At 46.1% G+C, this 19,497-nt stretch overlaps 1 protein-coding gene across 6 annotated transcripts in view; it reads left to right on the forward strand.

Moving 5' to 3' along the window:
• The first annotated feature begins 2,304 nt into the window (after window positions 1-2,304).
• ccdc136b (coiled-coil domain containing 136b) overlaps window positions 2,305-19,497 on the forward strand; it is a 36,566-nt gene continuing 19,373 nt past the window's right edge. For 4 of the 6 annotated variants that reach the window (XR_001965016.2, XM_018730079.2, XM_029247238.1 and 1 more), the window contains exons 1-5: window positions 2,305-2,429; window positions 2,772-3,057; window positions 15,557-15,880; window positions 17,741-17,815; window positions 19,144-19,446. Coding sequence is in view for 5 of the 6 variants with exons in the window: in XM_018730079.2 (XP_018585595.1) it covers window positions 3,006-3,057; window positions 15,557-15,880; window positions 17,741-17,815; window positions 19,144-19,446 (754 nt within the window). In the remaining variant the exon portion in view is untranslated. Of the gene's footprint in view, window positions 2,430-2,771; window positions 3,058-15,015; window positions 15,129-15,305; window positions 15,445-15,556; window positions 15,881-17,740; window positions 17,816-19,143; window positions 19,447-19,497 lie in introns of those variants that run through there. The other 2 variants (XM_018730080.1, XM_018730083.1) reach the window with 2 other exon arrangements.

Consider the following 19,497-nt stretch of genomic DNA (forward strand, 5'->3'; position numbering starts at 1 on the left):
TTCTGTGGTCAGGAGCTAGCAACGGTTCTCTGCCATCACCCATTAATCTCAAACACTGCTCTTCATTCGCCTAAATGTTTCCAGAGCTGTAGAGCATGGCCTTACTGTTAAGTTAGCTGTTTCTGCAAACGGTCATGTACAAACTCAGTTGCTTTCTGTTTCCTAGCAACCATCTGCAGCCAACGTGAAGTTAAATGTTGTTCCATTAAAAAACGTATTAATGGTGAGTCAGGGTGAATACTAGGACATACAATAATAGATGAAACTCAGACTGTTATTTAAATGAGAGACTTGTTAAAAAATCTTCAAAAATGTTTTCATGGTAGAGATGTGTAAGGTTAAGTGGGGAAAACTGTACATTTTGTAAAAAGCTGAGAACTACTAAGGCTGGTGCCTTATGCAAATTTGTTTCATGATGACTTATGATGCATTAACATTTAGAAGTGAGTGAAAAGCACTTGATGTAGCACAAGGAGGATTTAAAAGGGATGATGAATTGGCAGGTAATAACTGGACTAACCCATGTGTGCAACTGTGCTTAACAGCCTACTGACTGTCACGCAGGTGGGCATTGTGGGTAATGTGCAGGCCAAGGGGTCAGTACAGTAAAAGTTCTATGAGTGCATCTTACACTGAGGTTTGCCTTTTGTATCAGTTGTTGTGGGGTGGCACAGTGAGCAGTGCTGGTATCTCACAGCGCCTGGGTGGTGTGAGAAGGCGTGGGTTCGATCCCCACTCGGTCTGTGTGGAGTTTGCATGTCTGTGTGGGTTTCCCCCAGTGCTCTGGTTTCCTCCCACAGTCCAAAGACGTGCTGTTCAGGTTCACCCATAGTGTGTGAGTGACACAGAGAGTGTGTTCCACTGATGTGTGGATCAGTGACCCAGTGTAAGTAGTGTATCTAGCAGTGTAAGTCACCATGGTGAATAATGTGTGTGGGCTGATAACACTACATAGAGTTCATTGGAAGTTGCTTTGGAGAAAAGGTCTCTGTGGCATATTTTCAGTTGTTTTCTGAGTGTTAGTTCCACAGGGTTCCTTTCCGAGTTCAGTTCATGTCCAGATAATCTGTGGGTTTAATGGGCTGTGTTTGCCTCTCTTTGTTCGTAAGCATTTTGATCACTTGTGATTAACAATAACAACTCTTCTGTCATAACATGTTACAACATTTTGAAATGTTAGACATTAAAATTCTCCACAAGAAAATCCAGACATCCCTGAGCACATCCAGAGGATTTATTGGTCCATGAACTAAGATACACGATTACATAATAAACCATAAAATTACTGTATCCTCCTTTCTTTCCCCAATGTCCTTTCCTTCCTGTGTAATTTCCTTTCTTATTTGCATCTGAAATAAATGGTCTCATCTTCATATTAACCTGATGGGACAGAAACAAGTCCAAAACAAGTTTGCAGGACATCCCAGAGTGATTCTCTGTGAACTTCACCCACAGAGGAAAGCTCGGCCAGAGGGCGTTCCTCCAGCGATGCCATCATTTCTTCTGCAGAGGAATCCAAAACAAGCTGCGGTTCATTGCACACATCACCTGATGGCACCATTCTCTGGCCCTGTCTCCTCCATTTACCGTCCTTTTCCTGCTAGTCAACTGCACATTACATCACTAGCAGGAAACGTTTGTGGCAAACTACTGGACAGCAAACGCCAGAAAATGTACTTACACTTCCATTCCGCTGACATGACTGTTCAGCTCTTCTGCTAAACTGTGGCATCTTCTGTGGTACAGCTAGGGTAACCTTATGCTGCAGTGAACATGCTCACAAGTGGAAGCACTGTGTGTGGAACAGCATGCGGGCTGTGCTTCTAATGATGACATTCTAGTGTAATCCAACCACCACACTTCGTAGTGTAGAGATTTATACAACTTATCCATCCTTTCCCAGGTAAGAAGCTCCTGGCTTCCACCCTTCGTGGAGGTGCTGGACTGTTGAGTTCTTCTCCCTTGAATGACATCTTTTCCTGTAAAGACCCTCCCTTTCATTGCCATCTGGCCAGGAGTCCCACCAGCTTGGTTTCTTCTCTTGGTTGGGGTCAGGGTTAAATGTGGCCGATGTCACTGCAGGCTTTGTGTGTCTCCTGGAACCTCCAGGTGTGCGTAAGACTTGACTGGGAGTTCATCATCTGAGCAGAGAGAGAGTAAGAGGTAGGAGAGAAGGATGTTGAGTGGTGAAGATCCAGTGCAGTCTGTAGTAGCCTCAACGCTGTGGTTAATGAGAGCTAAACAGTTAATGCTGTGTGGAAAGACACAGGACAGGAGCGTGAGAGAGTGAGAAAGCGAGAGGGAGGGAGGGAGGGAGGGAGAGCGAGGAAGGGGGGAGAAGGAGAGAGGAGAGAGGATCGAAATGAGCAGTGCGCTCTCAGAGAATTAGCCCTCAGCCTCACAGCACCAAGGTCTGGATCCCATTACAGGTAAATATACTGTCTGTGTGTACGTGTGTGTGTGTTTGTGTGTGTGTGTGTGTGTGTGTGTATGTGTGAAAGAGAGACGGGGTGGGAAGTGAGAGAGGTGCATTTGATCTCTTGTGAGAGAAACACAACAAGAGAGAGGAGGGAGAGGAGGGAGGAGGGTTGTGCGAGTGAGTGAGCGAGTGAGCGAGCGAGCGAGAGAGCGAGAGTGTGTGTGCGTGCGTGTGGGTGTGTGTGTGTGTGTGTGTGTGCGTCTGTGTGTGTGTGGTGAGGAAGCAAGTAGCAGACGGAGGAGGAGAAAGCAACCGCACGGCAACAGCGTGCCTCGCGTCTCCCTGCACCCAGGATGAAGCGGCAGCCGCAGCCCTGCACGTCCGGGCCCTGAGGAAGCCTGCGTCACCCCCATACGCGCCGCCATCAGCCAGCCTTAGTCCCTTCACCTCTCCCGCCAGCTGTGCCTATAACCTCCTAGACTTCGCCACTCAGCGTTCCCTTCCCTCCCTCCGGCCCGCCCCCACCCCTCCCCTTCGGCGCTCGTTCGCGTTGGCCCCCCCCTACCCTGGCCCACGCTCTCCAGCCATGGACGGACTGCGCCTGCCGCCAGTCATAGAGGAGGCTGTGGACCCAGTAGGTGAGTACGCCGCCGATGCTGTCCAGGTGCTGAGGATGAACGCTGCTGGCAGGAGGTCGTCAGGGGGAAGGGGGGAGGCAGCCAACAGATTTAGTGTTATGGAACTGGCGTGGCTGTCAGATCAGTGGTACAATCCCTTTGTGAAGGCACAGAGGCTCACATAATCAGACGAAAGTCCTTCATTTAATTCCATTATCGCTGCCCTGCTGAACAAATGCTTAGTGAATGATTTTTTATTCTGCCTGTCAGGAGCGCTCGCTGCTGTCGCTCGGTTGCCGTCGGCACCCAGAGACAGGTGCCGTAACGAACCCTGGGCGAACACGATTTTGTGTCGCTGCGGCCGTCAGAGGCTGACAGACACCCAGACAAGCAGTTTCGGGCTGATCTCTTGACAGCGGACACCTTACGCGAGAAATCTTGCGTACTGTGAAAACGTGGCAGGTGTAGATGCGAAAACCCTTGCGGGAGGTATCCGAGAAGACGGAAAAGTAACTACTAAAACGAATTTGAAATCTTAGCGCTGATAATAACCCGAAAAGTAAAATGATGTAAAAGTTTTGCTGCGTACAAGGACTGCTACAGTTTTTATTGTTAAAAGAGCGGGATGCTGATGCTTTTCTTTCCTGCGCTTCTGACATTATTTATGATTCGGTAATAACAGTGCTTCTTGCCACTGGCTGCGCTGAGAGCTCCGGATAAAGCTGCCTCCTGAATAAAAGATAAATTTGACAAGGAATGCGAGAGGGACCACCGCAGAGTCATTCTAAAGGGGGTTTGTGGGAATGCTTGTAGAAGAGGAAGGAGACGCTTATTGAGAAGAACGCCACTGCACCGCATGCTAAGGAGGATGTTTTTGTTATTGAATGGATCGGGGGATCGGAAGGTCATGCCCTTTGACCCCCCTGCTGCCTGCATCTCATGATCTTTGAGAGGAAACTGGCCTTTCCTTTGCTATCTAAAACTGTCAGTGATCATCAGTGCTGCCTTCAGCGAGCCCAGTGCGGATTGTGCATTTTGCTTCCTGATGTTTCTCGAGTTTACGCCTCCGGTTAGTTTATTTTGCATGTAACTTTAAAGTTTGTTTTTCAGGTGAACAGTTCTGCTTCTGTAGAATGGCTGTAGATTGGTGGAACAGTGAGCTCTGGGGGCGATGACAGTGGTGTCGGAGATGACTGAACCATGGCTGATGCTCTGGGAAAATTGATGACACCCGTCCATTTATGTGCGTTTATCACCCAGCAGACCTAGCAGCGGATTGTCCTGGTCCAAGTTCTGACGTCTTTCGGTTGCACACGTCTTTTAAACTTGGAATGCGGACAATTTTGTGGTTGTTCCTTTAGAAGGACCTGTTGCTGGTGCTTCTCATTAGGGACTGCAGACACATTTTTGCCTGGAGCCCTGATTTGTCCCAGGATAGTAGCCACGTTTGTATCTTCCTAACTTGTTCCAGGGCTGTCCTTGATCCTCCAAAGGCTAGCCCACCCTCACTCCTATGTCCTCCCAGAGGTACCAACTCGGCTCCTCACCTTGTTTTTCCTCCTCATTGTTCTGTACTCCCCCCAACCGCACACTGTTCCTACATCAGGTACTCTGCCTACCAATGCTGTTCTCCTGCCTCCGCTTGCGACACCCACACAACTCCTCACTGCCGCAGCGCAGCGTGCCGTTTCCTCCCCCTTCACGGCTATAGCTGCTCATCCCCAGGCATTCCTGCTGGTGACAACAACACGACCCATCCACCCTGACAGACACCCAGGCAATCGGACCGACTTCCTAAAACCTAGAAGCCCTTCTTCCCAGCGCTTGTCCACTGCATGACATGGTTGGAGGATCAAAAGTTATAAAACTACATGTTGCTCTGTGAGGTCAGAATGCCATGCCCTGGCGAGTATCTCTGTTTCCCTCTCATACTTAACGGCAGCCTTGTTCCCCTTGAAGTCCTTCACCTTTCTTTACCATTATCCCTTGGTGTCCTGTATCCCTCCTCTTCCTTAGCAGCTGATTGCAATCCTTTCTTTCTTGACAGGTGTATTACAGTTGGGTTTTTGAGTCTGGGTCTCTTCCTCCTCCTCTTGTGATTTGGTTTCCTTTTAATTCTAGACTGTTGTCCCATTGGGATCGCCACCAAAGGCTTTCTCTACCTTGTTTCAGCCAGATGCTGGTGATTACAGGTGACTCCAAATGGATCACTGTCAAGTTGTTTTGTCTGAAGTGAACACTGTGAGTAATGATGAATGTCACAGAAAGAGCTTCCCCAGTGCTGTTTTTCCACACCTGCAAAACTCTGACATTGTCCAGTTATTCATGCCCAAGTTCATGCTTTGTTAGGTTTTTGAAAACAGAGCAATGTTGGTTTCTTTGGTCCCAGCAGGATGAGGAACAGAGCTTGTCTGTTTTGCCACTGTTTCCATGGGCAGTCATCCACTGGGATTTTATCCTAACAGCATACGGAAATAATTAAAAGTTCTGCTGGCACTATTTTTTTATCTCCCACCAAAAGAGAAAGCATCACTTTTCCATTCAGAGGAATCTCATTAAATGTGTAAATACAGTTATTGTTTAGTGAGATACTTTCTTTCTCTGTTGGCTGTGGGTACATCATTATTACAGTAGTTATGTAAGCAAGCAGGTCATCCTACTAGGCCTGTTTTGATTTTTGGTCCCCTTTAGACATGTCTACTTGCCTCCCCACACCTGGATCTGATGTACACAAAACATCTGGTGTCACCTTATTATTGAATGGAACAGACAACTCTTCCTCGGTGTATAGAGCAGCCACTCTTCTCCATATCAAACTGTACGCTCATTAGCATGAAGAGCAATGATAAAGAGCCTGGAGTGGCGTGGGGGGAGGTCATCTCCATGGTGACCACACAAGCATGTTCAACTGACACACTATTCACATCAGTTCACCTCTCGCTTCTGTGAGGCAAAATTAAAGACAAATGAGCAGGAAGGGCACTCTCCACGGCGCTGAGAAGCATCCATTCGGAGCACGATGGCCGTTACATTGGACCTCTCATTCCCGCTACTTGAAAGCAAGGGCAGGAGGGGGCGGCCTGAATTATTCATGTTCTCCCACACTGCTACAGGCATTCAAGGCACCTGTACACCCCACAACACGCAACGCACTCTACACCATGTCTCTATACGTCAACCCACCCGTTCGCTGACGAGAAAGTCTGTGAAACAGAAATCGGGTGATACACGCAAGGATCTCCTTGCAACTTTGCTCAAAAAAAAAAATCAGGCAGGTTGATTTCAGTAGTTCAGACCACCAGATGAAATATACATCCTGACTGATCTGAGAGTTTATTTAATTGAGCCTGTTTATACATTTGATTACCTGAGTCAGGTAAAAACACACTTCTGGGAAGAAGTGCGTGGAAAAAACAAAACTATGTGAGCCTACGTACTATGCCACGTGTTCATTTGGGCATGGGTGACATCACTGACCTAGTTGTGACTTGGCATGTAAGAGACTCCATGTTTGCTTCACTGACACAGTAGCTTGCCAGCTGTAGCGTGTTTTTGAAAGATCTTTTACGAAGGATTGCGCCTTTTGCAGGTTGGATTGCGGTCGTCAGAGTCTCTTCAACGGGAGGGGGGTAGAGACTAGGAACTTCCTGCCTGTTCTAATAAAAATGACCTCCGCAGCCTTGATGTGGGACAACCAGGTTGTGCTCTCACCAGGCAGGGAAAGTGCAGTCCTCCCTCAAAAAGATGTTTTTCATACAACATATAGCAGGGGGGAAGAGGGCACAGATTTACTGTCATTGGAAAAGCTTAACTGTTGTGCTTTCAGAAGATAACAAAACTCCATGGTGGGGTCAGAGGTCCTTTTGCAGAGGGAGGCCTTCGACTTGGTCACATGGATGAGCTTGATTGCCCCATATATGCAGTCTCTCAGCCCTTTCTGTCTTGCCTGAGTTCTGGACAACTTAGACAAACAGTGTTGAAATCTAAAGTGGTGGAAGGTGAGGATGGCATTCAAGGACTGAAGGCAAGTAAACAGGGAACTGATTTCAACTACCTCGACTCATAGATCATGCCTGTCCTGCCGCAAAAAAACAATGAAATTTAGCATAAATATAAATGTCTATGAACCTGAAATGAATAACCATGAACATTTTGCTTTCACAGAGCCAATAAAATTACCAGTTTTTCGCAAGACTTTATTGCTCTGAACGGTAGGGATGAGTTGTAAGTTCTTAATTGAGATGTAGCCAGTAAAACATTTGAAAGGTTGAATTGTTTCTGTAACTCACTCTGCCATGTTCAGTCATCTGTGTATCAGCTCAGCCCTAATTTCTCTATAATCGTTGAATGACTGCTCGGAAAAAAAATCTGCAATTCAGCTCCAGTTCGAAAGTTCAAAATTTCAACGGGAAAAAAAAACAGAAACATAAGTTAGTCTTGTGTCATGCGAAATGTGAAATTGATTTTGCTGTACATTTCATATGTCTCATGTGTCTTTTTAGCAGAAAAGCAATATAAACCCTTCCATGCTGTTGCTTGGCAACAGCTGAGGAAGCCGCCTCTCGATTGGCTGAAGTTCGTCACAACTCCAGAGAGCTGCAGTGCAGATACCGAGTGAGGGGTGTACATTTAAAGGGCTGGATGGGGCATTAATTTCTCTTTTGTTAGCAGTCCCACAATTTCAAAGACCCATCCATTCCTCATCTTACAGCAGTTGCTCTTCTTGTGCTGTTAGAGCAGGCCATTTTAGTGCATTCACAGCTATTACATGACCCACTGTTGAGCTCGTACACTATAAACACACACACACACACACACACACACACACACACACACACACACACACACACACACACACACACACACACATTTTCAGAACCGCTTGTCCCATACGGGGGTCACGGGGAACCGGAGCCTAAACCAGCAACTCAGGGTGTAAGGCTGGAGGGGGAGGGGACACGCCCAGGACGGGACGCCAGTCCGTCGCAAGGCACCCCAAGCAGGACTCGAACCCCAGACCCACCGGAGAGCAGGACTGCGATCCAACCCACTGCGCCACCACACCCCCGACACTATAAACAAGAAAGCCAAATATATACATAGCACAGATGCAGCACATGAAAGGCAGGCCGTTAAACAGCTGGCATTGCGGTTACGCGGCTCACGTCGACACGAACAGCTTGTTCAGACTGAAGGAGACAAATTTTAAATTGGCGATGGGGATCAATGAGAGTAAGAGGAATTGTATGAACGAGAAAAACAACGTGGGTCTTGTGTTCGCTGACTCTGGGTTTGGCCGTTTCCCGGCCATGTGCTTTTTACAGCTCCTCATTACTAACTCATTATGCTGTCATCAAACATTGATGAGGTGCGTCTTCGGTTGAGCGGGCCTGCGGTAAGACGTCATCGCCCTGGGGTAAGGAGAGGAGAATGAGCGGAGAGGCCTGTGTCCTGGCTCTGCGTCTCTGATTTTTAATTCTTTGGATTTCACTCACTCTTGGCGTGAGGACCTTGGGTTTTACATAAAGAGTTATGGTTTTCTTGTCTAGTTGTGTCCATTTTGCTTGTATTTCTATTTCTCTTTGCTACCGTTTTCGCATGTGTACGTATTTGAGAGCCTGTGCCGCGTGCCTGTGTTGTTCGCAGGTGTCTGTCGCTGGTTTCTCAGCACCATGTTGATATGTCACTCTCTTGGCCAGAGTGCATTTCTATGTGTGTACATGTGTATTTATAATGTGTGTTTCTGTTTGTATTTATGTATGTCTGTGGACACAGTTAGTACTGGTTTGGGGTACTAAGGAGGCAAACTGGGCTGGTCTTTACAGACTGCAGAACTCCCGGTGGCCGGAGCCGTTGCTTTGATGACGGTGGTGCCATGAGCTGCCCAGTCCAGTTGGGAAATACATATGTGGCGTGTGGGAAGGACTGCTATTAAGACCTGCTCGGGTTAATGCATTCTGAACGTCAGTTGGCTGTGTTGTGTACGTGCGTGTGTGTGTGTGAATCAGAACGGGTTACTAATAATGTGTCCATATGTTTGTGTGGTTAATACGTTTTTAGCGCCACACCTATTAAATGATTGCAAGAACTGAAAGCCATTAAAAAAATTCCATCTGTTTTCTTACTGTACTGTATTTTACTGACATTTCCACTACAAGTAGAGAGTCATGTTAGTCCAGGTTCCAGATCTCTTGCGCCACTGACAATACACATGTGGAAATGTCCAGAAAGTGGACAGAATTTGTTCAATTTATGTTTCACCCTACTATTTTCGGAGGCTTACACTAAGAAAAATGCAAGATGATTTGGTGTGTTGCCATTTTTTAAGTCTCAGGAGGCTCAAGTAGGACTGAGACCAAGTGGGATTGAGACCAAGGAGACCTTAATACTTCATTACACCAGGGAACCACTTTTTCTAGACCATTCTGGGTAACAAGTTCCCTGTTAAACTTCTCTTTTCTCCCCCTTCCTTCTCCCTTGTTTCCCTCTTTGACTGTCTGGTTCCTTCTCTGCAATATTGGTGATAGGTTGGCGTTTCTGACATGTCCGACACAGTCCCACTCATGCTTGGCCTCGGCTGGCAGCCGACGTGCTGCTGTGATGTGTTTGGCTGTGGACCCAGGAAACGGGTGGAAACAGTGGGCTCCGGGCAGGCTGTGGGGCTGGGGCTGTCACGGCAGGCGAGTGCGTCTGGACTGCGAATGGAGGTGCTCAAGGTCAGACGTGTCCAGCTGCAATTCCCTGCTGGAGCCTATTTCTGTTACAGCTCTAATGATTATTTATTGAAAGTTACCCTTCTGCCCGATAGGCTTGCAATTCAGAAGTGTAGCGACCTCAGAGGGTTGTTTACTTTGCTTAATTTTTACATGAATCATTCCATACTGGGTATTTGAACCTGTGATTCAAGCCTTTTTAGGATCAGATCAGGCCCTTTATGCAATGTCCTTCAGGCTGTGTGACGAGTTCAGGATGTAAAATGGTGTGTGTGTGTGTGTGTGTGTGTGTGTGTGTGTGTGTGTGTGTGTGTGTGTGTGTGTGTGTGTGTGTGTGTGTGTGTGTGTGTGTGTGTGTGTGGAGGGGGGGGATCTGGAAGCCTGTGTGGAGGTGTGTAGCATGGCGATACAAAGCTCCAACTGCGAACGCTGCAGATCTTTGATTGATTTTGTTTTCCCCCCAAATTTATTTCCATCTCTGTTCTCAATCTCAAGTTTCATGCGGCCCTCACATACGCACTCGCGCACGCACGCACTCTCTCTGTCTAAGATTGAGGGGGGCGCTCTGTGAAATTTATATATACATTTATATGCTCTAACTTATGCTATCAGTAACAGTGGACGCTGATGATCAATCCCATGTAACGAACAGAGACAAAAGAAACGGAAACTATGCATCCTCTTTATGTGTCATTCAAGGATTTTTCGAGGGAATTTTTCTTAGCTACACGTCCGTCAAAGCATACTGTTGAGAATGCCTGTGTTTAGTAGCCCTTCTTTGGATGAGACAGTTAAAGTGGATGAGCCTATTTGGCTCTGAGAGTGTACTGCATTCACTGGATGGTCCACTCCGGGGAGTGTTAGACTAAAACCGTAGGCAGAAAGCTCATGTTATCCACAGAGGGCACAGAGAGGTATGTGGGTGAGAGGAGCACTGACAGATACCCCGGTGTCCCTCTCTCATGGTGTTAAAACAGGTCAGCCTTTAATCGCACCCTGTCAGGGTAGCAATCATTTGGTCATCACTTCTGTCAAAGCATATCCATAGCTCCTACACAAAGTCAGCAATGGATTTAATACTTGTGTATTGTATGTAGCCCCCTGCTACATTTGTTCACATGTTTCTGTATTGTGTATTTGTTTTAATTATGTGTGGTGTAGAATATCCATCCAAGAAAAGTTAATATGAGAACTGCTCAAATATGCAAAAAAACCATCCCAACAGTTTACCAAACCATAACCCTCTTCATATTAATACAAAACTATTCCACACCATAATAATTCAAACAAGTACATGTCTAATTTGGAACAGGAACCATATAAAACCATTTTGAGTGCTCTTTCATCAGAAGAAGGCATTTCTTTGGTCTCGTATTGAGCAACTCTGCTATTTTTCACCTCCCTGGTGTGTCTGCAAAGATGGTCTCAGCCATAGTTGAGACATCAACCTGTTGATCACCATGGCTTCGCTTGTGAAAGTGGCAAGCTCAGCATCAAGTGGTGACCCCATCCATGCATTATAAATAGTTATTTATTAACGTTATTTATTTGCCGGCTGTTTTTTTCCCATGGCATCATACAACTTCTGTGTTGGCCGAATAGTGAGGACAGTCATTGTCTCTCACTGTGTGCAGTCATCACCTTGGATGATCATCCTGACCACTTTGGCTGGATGGAAAAGCCAAACCTTTAAGGGCTCAGAAGGAGGGCTTTGTGCATAGGTCCTTGGACCGGACCCTGGGGCTGATGGTAGACTTGGCGGGGGATGGTAGTTGCTTTTGAGAGAATGTGAAGAATTCATGCAATTGGATCCAAACCGAGTCATTTCTTATTCTTAAACAATACTGTTAGTGTATGAGCTTGGCTGAGATATGAATGGAAGCTTGTCCTACCCAGTTGTTTGCCTGGGCAGATGTTTGATGCCTTACGAACCACAGATATATAGTTTTGATTCAAATAATCCATGACAGTTCATTGTCATAATTATGCCAAATATTTTACTGGCCAGCATCTGAGCCCTAGAATCGCTCTAAAAACTGTGCTGCAGGCTGTGTTGAAGGCCATCCTTCTAACATCCCTATTTGGAGTAGAGGATGCACTTGCTCAAATGGGCAGCTTTAAATAGGTATCGGAACGTTTTGAACATAAAGCAGCACTTGGTTCAGATATTACCGTAAAAGCTTCCGTTTCCTACTGATTCAACTATTAAGTTATAATTTTGTTCCTGTCTGAGACACAGATGATGAATATAAAGGGGTGGTAAAGAAAACATAAAAAAAATCCCTTTTAAAGCTCTAATGTAGCTCAGGAAGGATGTTTTGTGTATACTGTGTGTGTTTATGTGTGAAGGGGAGGGAGCGGTGGTAACTGGTTCGATGTGGTTAGGTGTGCAGGCAGTCACCGAGCGACCGTTATTAGCATCGTTAGCGATAGCAGTCCTTCATTTAGCTGAACCGCCATCCAGGACCCGCATGGCTGGCTTCCTGTGACAAGGGAAAGAAAAAATCATGCTGCCCAAGACGGCGATGTGTGAGCTCAGCCTTTAACGTGTGGTACGTTGATGAGATGAGGGAATATGTTGGGGTAATTATGCGCCGGAGTTCACCGTTCATTACCGGCCTCATCTCCGGTGGAGTTCTTGTCAGGCTCGCTCTGTTTTGGGCCCACTGTGGAGAATATCAGCCATTCTCTGCCGTCGCTGATTAATCGCTGCGAGATCATAACGATAAGACAAACCCTGTCATATCAAATGAAAGTTTCTTGTTGAACACCATGTCGGCGCAATTCATCTGGACGCAACACTCTTCTTTCTTACTAAACATTTCGAGTCCAAAGCTTTTGGCCCCCGAAATCTTGACCATTTCTGGTTTCCAGTTTTGTTGAAACAATATGAAGAAATGTATTTTTTTCAGCACAATATTTGTGAGTTGTACCAGGTACTGACTGGACGGAGGGTGTTCAAGATTCTCCACTTGTTAATCCCACGTGTCCTATGATAGCCAGGTATCCCCATACCAACCTCATCATATGACAACAGCAAACTGTTATCCCAGTTCAGTGAGATGAGATGGTTCACTCCATTAAAGTAAACCTTTCATAATAGAAAAAAAAATCCCAGTCCAGATCATTGTCACCCCTGAATCATCAGTAGACTCATTTTGGTAGAACAGGCCTTCACAAAATGATTTGGCTTCTGGCCAACCCTTCCCCAGCCTGGTACATTAATCATTTAAACATACAAGGAGACCCAGCTGGCTTTGTGTTTTACTATAATAATTATTATTATTGTTTCAGTTTGAAAATGAAGAGCCTAAGCCTTCCGATCCTCATTCAAGGAGATTATCCTAAATCTGATCATAGCACGTGGAATCTTGAAATTATTTTGCACTTTAGTGTTTCCTGCAACATACATTGTGCTTGATCTAAGCAAAAAAATATATGCACAGCTTACGTCGTCACAGGTACAGCATAAAGGAGCAGTTCAAGCACATGTTCAAGTAACATTTCCAGCACCTGACATCGCTGAAATTACTTTTTGTAACATGTGTCTCTTGGGTAAGCAAATATGTCACTGTAGTCCATTTGCTTCCTGTGTGTGTCACTGCCCATGACAGACTGTTGACTCCATTTGGGTCTATGAGTACAGGAGTGCAGATCTTTACAACAGCCTCCACCCATTGAGGAAGTACAGCAGTAATGGAGCAGAGTAGGTCATTATTATTTGATCACCATGTGAAAAAAACTTAATCTTAAATGGGGGCTAATTAATAATGCACTGACCTATTTCATTACCATGAGATATCACACTGCATCAATCAGTTAGAAACCCAAATAAAGTGAGACGAGTGTGTGTGTGTGAGAGAGAGAGAGAGAGAGAGAGAGAGAGAAATGATACAGATCTGTTAAATAAGGCATTTGAAGTGACATGATTTGCCTACTCTGTTTTAACCACAGAGGCTGAGGAATAAAGCGATGTACATCTGGCTTTCAGTAAAAGCTGTCCAGTACCTACAGGCTCTGTCTCCTCCTCAGAGAGGTTCCAGTAATCCCCAGCGGGCCTAAGAGGATCAGGAAAGAGGTGTTGTCTGCTGCAAGATGGTGTGATCCTCGGGGTTCGGGGCCACAGAGGGCAGTAAATGAGGTGGCCTCTAAGCCAGATATTGATCCATCAATACCTGCAATAGGGTCTAGTTCCCAGCACAAAAACATACATTTTCTCTTGTTGGCCCTGTTTGCAGCAAATGAACACCTACTGATTTGCTAGGGTCCCAAAGGTGACTGAGTGTAGCATATATTCTTGTTGCCTGGCAACAGAGTAAGACAGTCATTGTCCATCCATTTCAAATACAATATATAAGGAGATGAAAGTTTAAAAAGTTCCCGCTGTGCACTTTAAGTATGAAAAGATGGAACACTGTATTTCATTTTGTTCCTCATCAAAGGAGTCATGCCTGACAGACTGAGAGTCAATATGGCACCATATGAGACTGTTTAGGATGGGCTCAGAGGCAGCAGGGCTTATAAATCTGGCACAGATTTGGCTTCTTCGTTACCTATAAATGAGAACCTATGCCCTCCACTAGCTTGAAACCAACCACTCATAGAAACATCATGGTAGGAGACATAACAGCTAAGGAGCTTGACACACAAAACACTCTGGTGCCGGGTAATTACTGTACACTGCAGCAAGACACTGCAATCTGAATTGCTTCAGTGAGCACTCAGCTGTTTACAAGGGTAAAGGTGTAAACGAGTTGTAAGCCCAGGAGTCTGCTATGGATAAGCACGTGTGTGTACATACAGAAGAGAGCCAGAGGGAATGTGTGTATGCTTAGGACCTCTCTTTTGTCTAGGAGCTAAGTGACCCTAGGTGGGAACGGCCGGCTGGGAAACAGCAGGTCAAGTGGCGGGAGGCAGGCCGACTGGGATTCTATAGCATCCCGAATCCTTGGGTGTTACACAGACAAACAGACCTCAGGCACTGGGATCTCCCACCATGAGCCTTTAGTCTTCACTTTGCTCACTGAGTGTGTGTCACTGAGCCAGGGAGAGAACGAAAGAGATATGGGATTATAGCTGTGCTCAGTCGCTCTGTTACGTATGTATGTTTTGTCCCTGTCACTAGGTGGCACTGTGTGGCACATTTGTTGCAGATCACGACTAAGGTTCCCTGGTTCATCGCCATGACGATGGACGCGTGACTGCGGGCTGATTGTTGTTGAGCATGGGTGGGAGTGTGGGAGTGGGGTGTAATAAGAATAGCGGAGAGAGATCCAGCTACAGAGACAGCTGGTGAGGGCAGGGAGTTGGGGGCAGTATGGGGTTGAGAAGGTGCAGAGCTGTGATGAGCAGGAGAGGGTGATCGTGCGAAAACAACAGGTGAATACACACAAAGGGTGGGGGGGGGGGGTGAAGAGGCTTGGCAGGTGCTGGGTGGGTCGGCTAAGCTGTGAGTGGCATTTTCGGTGGGGGGGGCATTCAGTGGGGAGTAAGAGAAATTGGATGGGTGAAGAAGAATTTACACCAGGTGCTTTGAGATGGGGTGTCACAATATGACCGGGTGCAGATTTAATCGACCATCTTGCGCGTCCTCAGAAGTCTGCCTCGTTTAGCGTGCACACATAGTGAAAGCAGTTACAGTTTTTGTGAGTAAACACTGTAGAGGAAGCTCATGCAAGGTTTCCCTGCTCAGGCGGTAAGGGTTGATTTCCTCTCCTGTTGATAGCAGCAGCGCCAAATTATGATGTCTTTTTAATTACCAGTATTACTGATCATCCCTCCTCCTGCTCCATCTGTCTCTCTGTCAGACGACACAAGTGACCTGAAGACAGACAAACCCAGCATGGAGAACGAACTGACCACCAAGGAGAAGGAGGCGCTGGAGGAGAACGATGAGAAGGAGGAGAAGGAGGCAGAAGCCGGCGACGGAGAGAAGGAGGTGATGGAGGAGAAGGCTGAGGAGGTGGCCGAGCAGAAGGACGAGGTGGAGGCTGCTGACAAGGAGAAGGCGCCGCTCTCTGAGGAACAAGAGCTGGAGGAGCTGAGGTCCCAGGTGCTCCAGCTGCTACTCGAGCTGGAGGAGGCACGGGAGGTGTCCCAGAAGCATGAGGAAAGCTTCCATGAGCTACAGGGTGAGCGATGATGACGTCCAAAGGGTTGATTCTGACGGTTAGGATGGAAACGTGGGGGGGGGGACATTTATTGCTCAGCAGAACAAAGTGAAATGCCACCTAGTGTCATGTGAGCTTCCAAAACTGGGAACTTGTCATGGGGCTGCCACGAGAGTGGTGCACAATGTTACATCTTTTGAGTCCTCTGTTGGCATCTCTCTAGCTCTAATCTGCCCTTTGAGTTCCTCTCATATATCACATAAATTATGTACACCCACTGCAGTCCTTGTTTAGAGCCACACTGAGTAAGATTTAATAATGACGAAGCAGAACATTCCGGCAGCGAGGCTCTTTCATGTGAGCTCCTGGTTAACAAGGAGGGCAGCAGTCGTTTCCTTACTTTAAATTGCTGCTTGCGGTGGTGGTGGTGCTAGCAAGGCTGCGGGACCATGGCTTCCCCAATTGGATGTGTAACAGGGACTGGGGTTCGAGTGTTACTGTGTCACCTGAACCCTGCTGAGTCCAAGTCACTGAATGTAACACACGGTCATATGCAGGGGGAACAAACAACATGCTTCACACAGAGAGGCAAAGTGAGCGATATGCACGCTGACATTGCACTGGCTCGTCCCTGTAAAAACTAAAGTTAAAAGACACCAAATACAGAACGGTTTTTGGTTCAGGCTTCATATGTGGTGGAATAACCTCCCTATGTCACTCAGAACTGCTGAATCTCTCTCAACGTTCAAGAAGATTCTCAAAACAAAAAAATCTTTTTCGATTTCACTTCTCCCCCATCTCCTATGTGCTTGAAAAACATGTGCTATGTTATCGGTTCAATGACTTAATAATTTGAAAACCCTTTCTATGCAGCTACTCATGTAAAGTATATTAGTTTAAAACATCTGCGCTTCTCACTTATTTCTGTTCATCATTCTAGCTGTGCTGCTCACGCATAGTTTGACTCTGCTTAAGAATCCTAAGTGGGGATTTCTATTAGATTTTCCTACGGTATTAATGCTGTGGTTTTTATATATATAATTTGGAACGCTGGGCCAGGAAATGATATTTGCAGACAGCCTTGAGGCTGCCAGACTTACAAAACTACCCTTCTTCACAGAAAACAACATTAGAGGAATTTGCGTTCTAAAGTCTTTTCTAAGGAAGCTTTATAGATAGTCCAAAGAGACATAAACCTTGTTAAAATCAGAATCAGAATCAGAACGAGCTTTATTGCCAAGTATGTTCACACATACAAGGAATTTGTCTTGGTGACAGAAACTTCCACAACACAGACAGAATGACAGTGACAGGATGAAGATGAGAACGTAGAATATGTGAATTTAACAATAAGCAATTTAGAGGAATAAATAAGACCAAATGTAATCTGTACCCGAACTGATTACACATTACATGCAACATGCCATCTATGCTGGAAGCATTTAATGTAAAAACGGTCATGCAAGATGTTTGTATAGTGACCTGCATGTATGTAGTGCAGTACTTAGATTGTTCGTGTTGTGATGCTGCTGTGGTAGCAAGCGACCGGTAATAAATGCTCAGCAGTGCAACACGGTGGTAAGTCTTAGAACTTACTGACTGTTTCACATATATAATTGAGGTATTTCCAATCTCCTTGTGTTTCCCGTCTTCCCAGGTCTATGTTATCGGTGCTATTACCTAGTGAGGCATTAAGAGCATCTAGCTGTCAACACTGACCATCTGAAATTCCTCATTTTGCATGATTCTGAATAACATCTGTCAGCGTTTTAAAGGAGTAAATGATAACATGCTGTTGTATGCAAAAGTTTGAATTTACCCTCCTTCCGCCTTTTCTCCTTCCATCATGCACCTTCCTCCCCCCCGCCTGTCCCTCATCAGGTCTCCTGGAGGAAGAACGTCTGGCAAGCGCTCACCAGGCTGAGGCTTTCACACGACAGATCCAAAGACTGCAAGGTGACCCCGCTGAAAACTGTCACACTGAACTACCTTAGTGGTTTACCATGTCCCCGTAAACCATGATGAGTGTCAGCAGACCATTGTACAGCCTTATAAACTAAGCACAAAGCAAAAGCTTGGTGGACCACACCCAGTGAACCCACCCAGAGTAATGCTGAAGTGGACCAGTTAATGAACCAATTTTTTCCCCATAATTCATGACCAGGCAATATAAGTATATTGCTGTGTTCCCACTAAATAAGACTCTGTGCACCTTCTAATGAACCAGGACCACAATATGTAAGTATATAGACCTTACTGCTAAAATACAGGTATCCCTCAGTTTATGAACTGTCTTTATCCAAAATTTCGGTATAATAATGTTGGCTTTTGATACCCAGTTTTTTATTTACAGAACAAAAATTAGCATGAATTACTGAATTAATGATTTACTATTGTAGCAACACATCATCAGTAGGGTGAAACTAACCTGTCTCACGACAGTATAAACCCAACTCACGTTCCCTATTAGTGGGTGAACAATCCAGCGCTTGGTGAATTCTGTTTCACAATGATAGGAGGAGCCGACATCGAAGGATCAAAAAGCGACATCGATATGAACACTTTGCTGCCACAAGCCAGTTATATCCCTATATTTTTTTCGATTGTTATTATTACTGTTATTTTGCCGTAAACCAGCTGTCTTTTCTGCAACGTGCTGCCGAAGTTCTTTTAAAATTTTACATTTTGAAAAATTTGAAAGTGAATGTCCACCGTATTGTATTCTGTCCAGTTTCCCTTATTTACTATTGACAGACTTCCCATTATAGGGGACTGGTGAATTGAGGCTGTGTGTCATCAGTCAATGTCATCCGCAAAGATCAAATTCGTAAGCAGACACGAAAGCTTTGCTGCATAATGTAACTCTGAGTGTCAGAGATGGTCTCTGTCAGATGAGAGTGGAAGTAATGAGGAGGGACCCCTGATGCTCGCCACATGGCTCTGTTTAGGTTTTCGGTGTGATTTGGGGGAAGGGTGTCCATATGTGGGAGACAGACTGTGGGGATGGTTGGGGTTCCAGAGCATGCTTGGGCTGCATTACGTTATGACACAAGAAAAGAAAGTACTTGGCTGTGTGCTGTAAAAAAGCGATTAAAGATTTTTTCATTAAATTTTCTGTTGAGTCGTATTGAATTGTTCCATTGTATTTTCCTGGCCAAGACCTTCAAACGACTCCCATCTTGCTGAATTCCTAACGTATAAGTTATCTCTCCCTCACACGCACAAGTACACACAACAATGCTGCGTGAAGGATTGAGTGACACCCCCCTTTCCTCCCTGCCCAGCCCAGCTGCGCTCTGTGCAGGAGGAGATGGACAGCCTGGAGGAGGAGAAGGAGAGTGAGCTGGCTGAAGCCCAGGAGGAGCTGCGCGCAGCCCAGGAGGAGGTGCTGGTGCTTCAGCAGGCAGCGGAGGAAGCAGCGGCCGAGCGGGAGAACGACATTGCCAGCCTGCAGGAGGAGCTGTGCCGGCTGCGGGCTGAGCTACAGCGGCTGCGTGCCACCACGCAGGAGTACGAGCTGGAGATCACCACGCTGCGGGCTGAGATCACCATGAAGAGCCAGCGCAGGGAGGAGGAGCGGAACCAGGGTGAGCCTGAGTGCCTTTACCCCCATCCAACCCTGCTCAGCTAAACACATC

The sequence above is a fragment of the Scleropages formosus genome, chromosome 21, assembly GCF_900964775.1.
Source record: "Scleropages formosus chromosome 21, fSclFor1.1, whole genome shotgun sequence".
In the NCBI taxonomy this organism is placed as follows: domain Eukaryota; kingdom Metazoa; phylum Chordata; class Actinopteri; order Osteoglossiformes; family Osteoglossidae; genus Scleropages; species Scleropages formosus.